Source organism: Paramormyrops kingsleyae, chromosome 3 (assembly GCF_048594095.1).
Source record: "Paramormyrops kingsleyae isolate MSU_618 chromosome 3, PKINGS_0.4, whole genome shotgun sequence".
In the NCBI taxonomy this organism is placed as follows: Eukaryota; Metazoa; Chordata; class Actinopteri; order Osteoglossiformes; family Mormyridae; genus Paramormyrops; species Paramormyrops kingsleyae.
Window position 1 is genome coordinate 34,549,289 of NC_132799.1, and position 11,992 is coordinate 34,561,280.

At 43.0% G+C, this 11,992-nt stretch overlaps 1 gene segment (V, D, J or C); it reads right to left on the reverse strand.

Annotated features, from left to right (window-relative positions):
• Positions 1-2,552: 2,552 nt before the first annotated feature.
• On the reverse strand, positions 2,553-10,329 carry LOC111845693 (Ig kappa chain V-V region MOPC 21-like). The segment is given in 4 exon segments: positions 2,553-3,101; positions 4,080-4,111; positions 9,767-10,097; positions 10,211-10,329. Coding segments are annotated over 4 exon segments (726 nt in total).
• Between the last annotated feature and the right edge of the window lie 1,663 nt (positions 10,330-11,992).

Genomic DNA, 11,992 nt, shown 5'->3' on the forward strand with positions numbered 1-11,992 from the left:
CGGCAGGAAAACTTCTCGAGGAGCCTCACTGTACTGGGGGCGCTCTGGTCGGGAGCTGCGTACACCTGGGGCCAGTGTGTGACGTAATCTATGGCCACTGGTATGTAGCAGTTCCCAGCCTCGGTGCGAAACTGGGGCTGAGGATGTCCGCCCCCACACTCGCCATGGCTAGCACCCCTCCGAGCCGCGCACACGTCACACTGGGGGCCAAGCAGCTTAGCGTCCTGCCGACAGCCAGGCCAGTACGACTCCATGCACCAGGCTCAGCACAACAGGGCACAGGTTCAGGGCACCAGAACCTCCAGCAGCTCTCCTGCACCATCCAGTCATCGCCAAGGCCTGTACAGCAAAGCCTCGCAGCTCCCCTGCACCATCCAGTCATCGCCAAGGCCTGTACAGCAGAGCCTCGCAGTTCCCCTGCACCATCCAGTGATCGCCAAGGCCTGTACAGCAGAGCCTCGCAGTTCCCCTGCACCATCCAGTGATCGCCAAGGCCTGTACAGCAGAGCCTCGCAGTTCCCCTGCACCATCCAGTGATCGCCAAGGCCTGTACAGCAGAGCCTCGCAGTTCCCCTGCACCATCCAGTGATCGCCAAGGCCTGCACAGCAGAGCCTCGTGCTCCTTCAGGGCCCCACTGGGGGTGGTAGGCCTTCGTCTGGGGGCTGGAGGCTGAGATCACCACCCAGCTCCCTGCGCTGCTGCTGTTCTCCACAGTTCAGACTGGATTACTATGTTATTAACAAGTAATTGTGTCTGTATCACTGGCCAGGAGCTTCCCTTGGGAGCTGCAGGCTGCCAGACGGAATCCCCAGCGCTGCAGTATTATATCAGAGTATTAATAGTTTTGCATTAGATTATTATTCTTTTCAATATATTAAAATACAGGATAAAACCAGAGTAACAGTATTATCATGAACATTTCCTGCCACTAGCTTAGGTATTTTCGACTTGAGATCAGAGATTAAAACATGAAATATGATGGGTTAAGAGACTGGACAGAAGTGGGGAGGGGGGTGGAGGGGTGGGACAGCCGAAGGGATCCCCAGGGTGCTAATGGGGCCTGTGCTGGAGAGAGAAAGCAAAGCCAGCCTCTCCTTCTCTCCCTCCCTCTGCTCACAGCCGAACATTTAATCTGAGGCTGACGTCCTGAAATGGGCTGCAGCAGGGAAGGATATATTAGCCATCGGCTGTGGGCAGCTGGGTGGGTATATTAGCCATCGGCTGTGGGCAGCTGGGTGGGTATATTAGCCATCGGCTGTGGGCAGCTGGGTGGGTATATTAGCCATCGGCTGTGGGCAGCTGGGTGGGTATATTAGCCATCGGCTGTGGGCAGTAGGGAAGGGTATATTAGCCATCGGCTGTGGGCAGCTGGGTGGGTATATTAGCCATCAGCTGTGGGCAGCTGGGGTTGGCAGGCGGCGATGCCCAGCACTGTGGATTGTTATGGGAAGGTGCTCATACCCCTGTACTCGTGCTTTACTAAAGGTATTATAAGGAATCGTGGGCTTTTATTACCTGGGAGGAAATATTTTTAAACTGAGATGAAAGTAGATGAGCATATTTTAAATACCATAAATATATCATAATGTATGGAGTTTTTGTCCAAACTGTACACTGTTCAGAGAGTCACAGAACTTGTTTTATTTAATGTATATTTCAAAAAATTATTTTAAAATGGGGATCATTAGCCCCATCCTGGGTATTTACCTGCTTCGCACCCAGGATAGACTCTGGACCCTGTGACCCTGAATAGGACAAACAGGATGTCAAGTCTGCTGGATGGATGGATGGATCGAATGATGGATGGATGGATGGATGGATGAATGAAGTTAATTGATTTCATGCATTCATACTAAATTAATAGTATAGTTTAAAAAGTACTGATGTACCCAGTGAGTAGCTGACATTTCAGCTTCCAGTCCCCTGTTCAGAAATGGGCTCAGTCCCTCCCCCTCACAGCTGCCCCAGTCCAGCCTGTTGTAAGACCTGAAACTAAACTGTCAGCCGTTGGAGCGAAACTCATATTTGCATGAACTGAGCAGGACGGTTCTGCTGCCCCCAGAATAGAGCAGGCAAATGTCCCCCAGTCCCCCTGGGGTTAGAGTGAGGTGGGGGCTCAGCCCGTGTCACAGAGCAGCAGATTGTCTCACACGATAACTGACTGTCTTTGCTGTTTAATTAACTGTTTATTTTATTTTGGATACAACGTGACAATATACTTCTTGAGAAGGTATACTATCAGTTGTAAATAATTATGGTATGTGAAATGAGTTTAATTGCAATTGTGTTCAAATCTGTTTTATGAAGAATGAGCCCATAATGTGGTTTATAAGCTCAGTATAGAGGAACTGCTCAGTTTGAACCTTTTCAAACCCAAATTAAAAGTCTCTCAATGGGATGATTTTGTATTTTTAACAGATAAACAGAACAGTGTTATATTCAGGCTTTAAAAGTCTTTAAAATTATTGAAAGGTTCAGGATCATGTCCTCACAACAGTGTCATGATGGTATCACTGTGTGCTTGACTTAAAATAACCAGCATTGATGACAGTTAGTTTGTCAGACAGAATGAAATATTTATTTATCTCGGCAGCATTCAGGAATAAAACACACAAGATAATACAAGTAGACACCGAAGCCAACAAAGTATCAGTAATGATTTTCACTCATGGATCAAGCAAAGCACATTATTATCTCTATGTAATCAGTAAATCAGAAGAGTGTAGCACAGCACAGTAAAAACACAGTAATCAGGCGCTCATCACAGGTGACGCTGAGCTCATCTACTCTGAACAGTCGGCCCTCTTCAGCGTTTGAGTGACAGTCCCCTGGGAGCCCTGATTGGCCTCACAGACCACTGAGCCCGCCTTCTTCCACTCGTCCGCAGTGAGGCTCAGACTGCTGCTCCAGCTGTACAGGCCGTCCTTCTCCAGGAGCCCGCGGCTCATCTCCGCGGCTTTGCTTCTACCGTCCACCTTCCAGCTCAGCTTCCAGTCAGAGGGGAAGCCCTTGTTGGCCAGGCACATCAGGGTGGCCGTGTTCTTGCTGGACACCTCCACACTGGAGGGGGGCAGGACCGTCAGGGTGGGGGCTTTGTTACCTAGGAGACACCAAAAGGACGTTAGGTCAGAGTCCAAACCAAACTTTAAGTATAACAACATATACTAACTGCAGTATGACATAGTTGTCAAAGTCTATATGACTTTATAAATATTTCTTCATATGATGACAGACATTTCCGTAAAATCTAAAGTAAATAATGTTGCCTTCTTACTGTATCACAGTGTATTCAATGAACCTTTTAAACACAAATGTAAATGTGTATCACTGTGTATTATGTTCAACTGGTTATAGTAATCCAAATTTATATAATAACCACATTGGTTATAAAGATAAAGATCTATTTTCCATGTAGGGTCCTTTATTTACTCAGACACTGGTTGAAACACTGCGAAGAGATCCGTCTGTCAGACTTACTTTATCTCGTTAAAACTATCTATCGAAATGATATTAATTCTAATATTTAAACATTAGTATTACAGAGAGACGCACTTACTTCCAACGTCCAGCCTGGTACCGCCGCCGAAAGTGTACCACAGTGATTCACGGCGCATCAGCCGCCGTACAAAAACCTCACAGCAGTGCAGTACAGGCAACTAACAAACCGCTTTAAGTATATACCTAATATTTGTTTATGGGTATAAAACTAATAAGACAAAAATTGTATTTTCTGTCACTTAGATAAAGTATGTTGGAAAAGCAAAGCGCTGTTCGTTATCTATAAAATCTAATCAAATCTATAACTTTCAACTTTACGATGATTACATTATTAATGATTAGGCTAACAAGTTATTACTTGTATGTTAACCGGCCGTAAGTGGATATTAAATTGATGATTTAAATATCTGTATGCTGCATATGAATAATTCAATTAATATTCTTATCGAAGATCTTCACGATATGCAACAAGATAAATTTTAGTATTTGCAATAATAACGAAACTGAAGTAGGCGTGTGTGTGTGTGTGTGTGTTAAATATTTCTACTTGCTTTTTGTAGATTAAAATCCTTATACTTACTGCCAACATCCAGTCTGGTCCCGCCGCCGAAGGTTCTCCACAGTGATTGAATCTGATTGAGACGCCGTACAAAAACCTCCCAGCGCTACAACCGCGTCTCTGATTGCAGTAAATATATTTATGATCAAAACCATACTTACACCAACACTTAATAAGATACAAGTGGTAGGTATATTTTTTCCGTTTATTTAGGAATCACTATAACATTCTGACTGTGAAAATCACTACAGCTTTGCAGATACAACAAAATTCTGTCCACGATTTTCCAGAATTTCTTCCTAATGTCCTTTAAACCGTTGCTTATTGCCAATCCTGCATGTTGTTGACATAATTTGTATTTCTACCAATCAGACAGAAACCGCAAAGCCTGAGAATTACTGGATTTAAAAATTTCAAGTGAGATCACAGCTTTCTTCATGAAGTATGTACAGGAACCTACTGTAACCAGACAGAGTATTTGCATAGAAATGACATTGTGCTATATTGGTGGCACGTGTTTGAGTGGCTCAGTCTTGTGGTTTCCCACCACAGGAAGTTGGGGGTTCAATTCCCAGTCCTCATTTTGTGTGTTTTCATGGTCTCACTGTATTCCTAGGGGTTTATGCTGGGTGATGCCCCCCTCTCCCCCCAGTTCAAATACATGCAGTTAGGAAACTGGTTTCTCAAATTTGCTCCTGTGCTAGATAAGCAGTTATGGAACATGAATGTCCAGGTTAATGCAAATAATTGCAAAACATACACTGTCTGGCCAAAAAGAAAAAAACAAGGCTTTAATATTTCGCTTTTAGCTTTGATTACAGCACACATTCATCATGGCATTGTTTAGACTAGCTTATGCAATGTCTCAACATTAATGTTTTTCCAGATTTGCTTGAATTTTTTGCCGAGATCTTGCATTGACAAAAGGAGTGAAACCATTCTGTAAAGTCTTCTCAAGCACATCCCAAAGACTTTCAATGGGGTTTACAGAAGTAATTGACACTTTCACTACCACTGTGCAGCACTAACTGGAAGTCTCCATTGTAGGATCGCACATGCACATATGACAGAGCTTAAATTCCAGGTGGCCTGAGACCTAGGCCTAGCCTGGTACGAGAGGTAGACATTGGCCTAGGCAGCAAAGGGGGGTTAGTGACCCCACACACACACACACACACACATACACACACTGATAACAAGGGAGGCCAGCACTCCAACTTTTATTGTCCTAAGATTTAGGGACCTACAGACAGCAGAGTGGACCTCAAGGACAGGGGTCCCTTGACTTGGTACACAACCCCCTCCCCATACATCCTGCCTTACTGTACATACCACTCACCCAACAGACCAACACCCTTCCTGGAGAAGTCAGCGTTTGTATACCCTGTATATTTCTTTGCTTATGATTGCTAGTCTCGATATACAGGTTATGTTTGTGTGTGTCCTTAGACAATCTTAGTTTTGTGTGCCACCCTTATAACCATGTTCATGGAGTATCACCTATTTTACCCCTCACACTTAAACACTTATATAAATTTGAATAAATAAATATGTATAGCTACCACTGTACATATGTTCTCATGGTTATACTAGAAGAATCTTGGAAATTAAATAGTGTAACCAGGTAGCTCAGGGTGTCCTAGCTTTCAGAGATTCTTCATGTGCAACTTAAATTGGTATTACCACAAACTAACGGCCACGCCTATCTAAGGATAAGATGTGCTGTTTGAATGTGAATATGTCATGTAATGTCTGTACAAAGTGTAACATCTGTTGAGATGCAACCCAAAACACCTATACTATATACTGATGTGAGTCAGTAACATACATGATATAAGTAATTGATAATTAATTAATACAGATGGTATGAGGTGTGAACCACTAGGCTGGTATATGGCATGTTTGGTATTAAACTGATGGAAAATCACTCCTGATTCCAAATCTGGTCAGTGGTTACCATAAAAGTGTATGTATCATGTAAATTACACCAGCCGAATGAAATTCATCAGTAAAGGAGAATCAGTCTGGTCATAAATCCCAAAAGGACTGCCACAGACACCCTTCCGAAAGCCTGCCAAATGGATGGTCAGCCATTGGTTCAGGTTTCGAATTCCTGGTCATCCCAATTCATGAACTTTAGACTATAAAACCTGACACCTCAGAACAAAGCCAGGGGAGGAGCAGAAAGAACATCAGCCTGAAGAGAGACAGAGAACATCAGCCCAGGAGAAGAGAAGCCCGCAAGAAGCCCTCCTGAAGCCTGCCGGTGAAGGCTGCTACCCGACAGAGAACTGCAACCAAGACAAAGCCTTTCACCTTACAGCTGCACAAGGAGAGAGAATCCAAGGGGCTCCACTCCAACAACCGCTCCAAACGCTGCGCCTTCCTGAGTGCCATCATCCCGTCAGCTCATCTGCCTCTGCAACCAACTGCCAAGACCCCCCCCCCCCCCCCACTCTGCAACCAAGTAAACCAACTTCCTTTCATTCTCACAACCTAAGCTGTTCTGTTAACCTGCTATATGACTTTAGGGTCGTGTTTCCACAAACTGTGCATGCTTTGCAGAACAGTATTTCCCTTTTAAGGTTACTCATTTAAATCCGGTCATTGTATTTCCATAATTACATTGTTTGTTTTATTCCGTTATTTTGTGTTTGTTGTTTGTGTCGAGTGTAATGTCTGTCTTATGTTAGTTGTAGTGTTAGTTAGGAATAAATGCATGTCTTTTACAGTACATAACTTCAGCCTCCGTTCATTGAGTGCTCACAATAAAGTTCCTGCCTCTGTGCGATCTGGCTATTATGCTCTGAAACCTCAAACTCGCCTGAAATATCGCGAGACTCTCTCTCATCGGCCGTGAGGGGAGCTTCGCTACCAATCGTTTACATTACCTGGTGACGCAGCTCGGTGGACGAGCCTTCTAACCCAGGTTACTAAGTGATACTGGTAATTAGTGAATCTCATGTAAGTCTCACATTAATAGACTCACGGGGATCCCGCAATTGAGTTTGGAGGAGCTGACCATTCGGCAAAACAATTGGTTAATAATCAGCATTAAATAATAATTAATTAAAATTTAATGAATTTCAAAACATATTGGTGGAGATATTAAAATTTGCCTGAGCTAATAATTCCTACACAATGGATAATGCAATGGCAGACATTCTGTACTAGTACACTCACCACCCAGTAGGTAAGGTGATAAAGAGGCAGGAGAGAATTCACCACTTAGATATAGGGGATGATTAGGAGGCCAGATTTAAAAAGGCCACAGTGGGCAATTTTAGCCAGGGCATCAGTTCCCATCACTACACTGGGATATTGGGATCCACATAGACCACAGCCAACCTGTTGGCCGCACCAACACCTCTTCCAGCAGCAACCCCAGCTTTCCTAGTTGGTTTCCCATCCAAAAACTGGCCAGAGTCAAACCTGTATAGCTTTAGATGAATTACTTAGACTGAACTTCTTGCGGTTCATAAGCTGCACTTGTATTTGCTCTTCTTTTCCTACTGTGAATACATAGATGTTTGATTTGGATGTTTATCGTCAGAATTAATTTTGAAAATACTTTCAACCTAAGTAAAAAAAAAAAAAAAAAAAGAACAATAGGGCCTTGTGCCCTGTGATGGACGGGCATCTTATACACAGTGTCTCCTGCCCAGTACCCTCTGCTTCCTGGGATGTGATCCAGGCCAGAGTGACCCTGCACTGGATCTGCAGTTATAATATATGGATGGACATTTGGAAATAGGACACAGTGATGAACATGTGTGCTTATGTAACAGATGTTGTGTTCTGTTATGTTATAAGATTTACACTGAAGTGGAAATACTGGAGAAGTAGGCTCAGGTATTGATCCTCTGTCTTGAATGTCATCCTATAAAAAAACTAAAATATATAAAATATGTTTTTTTAGCATTTAAAAGCAAAATGAGCCGGATAAAACAAGAAGGACATACAGTATACTGTACTAAACACATCTAAGCACATTTATCAAAACAGTAATTTATAAAGTAAGAAAATAAATGTATCCAAACAATGTGTCCTGCCCCAATCGTCCGCTCCTTCCGTGTGCCACGCCCCCTCGTTAACCCCGTGTGGAATCCTCGTGTGATCAGCTGTTTCTAGTTGTTTTCATTAGTCCTCTGTATTTAGTCCGCGTTTCAATTTGTTTCCCCAGTCCGGTCATTGTATTGTCTATCTGCGTTTTGCCTGCCTTATTCGTAATTAAACCCCATATTCCCCGATACCCTGACGTCTGCGCCTTTGTCTCTGTTCCATCCCTGCTCGGCACAACAATATTATTATAATTAAACGTATGAATGGTTTATTATTAATATTAAAATAATTAATAAGAAATCTTTATTTTTAAATGTATTTATTATATAATAATAATTACTGTTACTGTCTATCATTGTCTAAATGTATTTTTACTGTCTAAATATATGTATTCAGCTAGTGTAAACATGCACGGTGCTATCACAGCGAATGCGAGGCTGAGACTGAATCGTAACCATTTGTTTCCGCTTAGAGATGTGCTGCGTGACTCATTTCCCAGCGTTTACAAGTTATCTTAGGTTGGCGTTCACAGTTTGACTTCTGAGATTCAGATCGAGCTCTAGGTAATTCTTTTTCGAACTGGTTGGTTCGACTTTTAAGAAATTCGAGTTCGAGATCTGAGGTACCACTATATATATATACAGCAGAAGACCCCACCGGGTACCACTCATCTCCACTACAATTAGGAAAAAGAGGCTACAATTTGCACGAGCTCACCAAAATTGGACAGTTGAAGACTGGAAAAATGTTGCCTGGTCTGATGAGTCTCGATTTCTGTTGAGACATTCAAATGGTAGAGTCAGAATTTGGCGTAAATAGAATGAGAACATGGATCCATCATGCCTTGTTACCACTGTGCAGGCTGGTGGTGGTGGTGTAATGGTGTGGGGGATGTTTTCTTGGCACACTTTAGGCCCCTTAGTGCCAATTGGGCATCGTTTAAATGCCACGGCCTACCTGAGCATTGTTTCTGACCATGTCCATCCCTTTATGACCACCATGTACCCATCCTCTGATGGCTACTTCCAGCAGGATAATGCACCATGTCACAAAGCTCGAATCATTTTAAATTGGTTTCTTGAACATGACAATGAGTTCACTGTACTAAAATGGCCCCCACAGTCACCAGATCTCAACCCAATAGAGCATCTTTGGGATGTGGTGGAACGGGAGCTTCGTGCCCTGGATGTGCATCCCACAAATCTCCATCAACTGCAAGATGCTATCCTATCAATATGGGCCAACATTTCTAAAGAATGCTTTCAGCATCTTGTTGAATCAATGCCACGTAGAATTAAGGCAGTTCTGAAGGCGAAAGGGGGTCAAACACCGTATTAGTATGGTGTTCCTAATAATCCTTTAGGTGAGTGTATATATATATATATATGGTTTGTTACCTGGCAATTGCTATATGTATTTAAACAAAAAAGACATACATGTAAATAATGAGTGTTAATTTTGGTGAAAATCGTAATATTTTATGATTTTATGGGTATATTTTAACTGTTACACTTACTGAACTTAAAATATTTTCATAGAGCTTTGGTTTAACTTCCCCTCAGCAGCTGCAGTGAGTCCCAGCTGCAGCAGTGCAGTCACTGTGCAGTCTGACTGAGGGAGGTTTTTGTACGGCTCTGTATCACTGTGTGAACGGCCAATTACTACCAATGTTATGTAAACTCTGACAGTAATAATCTCCTGCATCTTCAGCCTGGACTCCACTGATGGTCAGAGTGAAGTCAGAACTAGATCCACTGCCACTGAATCGAGACGGAGTCCCAGACTCAAGGTGTGTTGCGCCATAGATTAAGAGTTTAGGAGCTTCTCCTGGTTTCTGCTGGTACCAGGCCATACGAGGATAAGAGCTCCCAGCACCATATACTGGGCTGTTGGTTTTACAGTTTATAGTGACTGTCTGTCCTGAGGAAGCTGATTTCACCTCAGGAGTCTGAGTGACAGTCACCTGTCCTCTGGATTCTGAAAAGGAATACAAAGTAAGAACATATTTAAAACTAAATAAGAAGCTCCAGACATACAGTATATACTCATTATGCAATATGATGTAAATAGACCAGCTTGTTCTGTTTTACCGTGAGTGAGGATGACGAACAAGATGCTGAGGCTGATCAAAGTCATGTTTGTTTGGAGTCTGTTGTGATGAAGGGCAGCTGTCAGTCATGAAGTGTTAAACCTCCTGGAATATAAACCCTCCCAGAGCACTGAGGCATGAGCTGAAAATGCAAAGTATCTTCTGACTGACAACATAACATGGAAATTTTTCTGTGTAAAATGATGAAAAACACTTCTTTATGCAGATCTGTACTTCTTTTTCTATAGTAATGTGTCTGTATACCTATTTAATCACTTCAGTCTTGTTTTATATTGTTTGAGTCAGTCATAGATATAAACAAAGCAGAACTGTAGGTGAAATTGAAGAACAAGCAGAACAAATGCATTAGACATGAAGGCACTCTGGCTCTGTATATGTCTGTGTGCAGTCCCTGTATTCCTGGCGGTTTTCTCTGGTTAATCCCCCCCCCCCCCCCCCAGTCCAAATACATGCAGCTACAAAAACTGGAGTCTAATTTGACCGTAGTGTTTGTCCTGTGATGGGTCAGCATCCCATCCATGGTGTATCTGCCCAGCGCCATGTGCTTCCTGAGAGGCTCCATGCTCACTGTGATCCTATTCAGTTATGGAAGATGGATGTACAGGTTCAGCTACAGCTAATCAAAAAAATGTTTTGAGGATTTAGTATTAATTACTGTATATGTTAAATAAAAATAATTGAAGTCATCGATTTGCATAATGTAAATGAATAAAGACTGATCAGATAATCTACTACCTGTTTTCCTGCGTTTAGTCACTGAACAACATGCTGACAATGCAAAGTGTAACAACACGAAAAAATTAAATATCTCCTTCAGTTTCTTTTTATGGTGTAATTGGCAATCCGCTCGAGTTCCCCACCTCAGGAGACGGGGTGTGAACTTAGAAGAGCAGCTGTAATGTGGGATTTATCAATGTCACAGTTTGTATATACAAAATGAAACATGAACATAAAAATAATGAGTTAATTTTGGGGAAAATTTTTAAGATTCTGATCCTGTTAAACTTACTGAAAAGTGAACTTTATAGAACTTTGGTTTAACTTCTCACTCAGCACCTGCAGTGAGTCCCAGCTGCAACAGTGCAGTCACTGTGCAGGTTCAGATGGACGTACAGGGTCAGTGACAGATAATGCACAATTCAGTTGTCCCCCCATATCCATTGGTGATATGTTCCAAGACCTACTGTGGAAAGCCGAAACCAGAGATAACAGAGAACCATCCGCAGACCCCATATATACATGTTTTTCATGTACTTACTTATGGTAATTGATAAATTACACACAGTAAGACATTACCAACATTAGATACAGTGACAATATATTTTCTCTATGTAATCAGTCAGTACATCAGAAACGTGCAGCACAGCACAGTAGAAACACAGTAATCAGCCGCTCATCACAGGTGACGCTGAGCTCATCTACTCTGAACAGTCGGCCCTCTTCAGCGTTTGAGTGACAGGAGCCTGGGAGCCCTGATTGGCCTCACAGACCACTGAGCCCGCCTTCTTCCACTCGTCCGCAGTGAGGCTCAGACTGCTGTTCCAGCTGTACAGGCCGTCCTTCTCCAGGAGCCCGCGGCTCGTCTCCGAGGCTTTGCTGCTACCGTCCACCTTCCAGCTCAGCTTCCAGTCGGAGGGGAAGCCCTTGTTGGCCAGACACATCAGGGTGGCCGTGTTCTTGCTGGACACCTCCACACTGGAGGGGGGCAGAACCGTCAGGGTGGGGGCTGTGTTACCTAGGGATCAAAGCTAAGTGAAAGGTC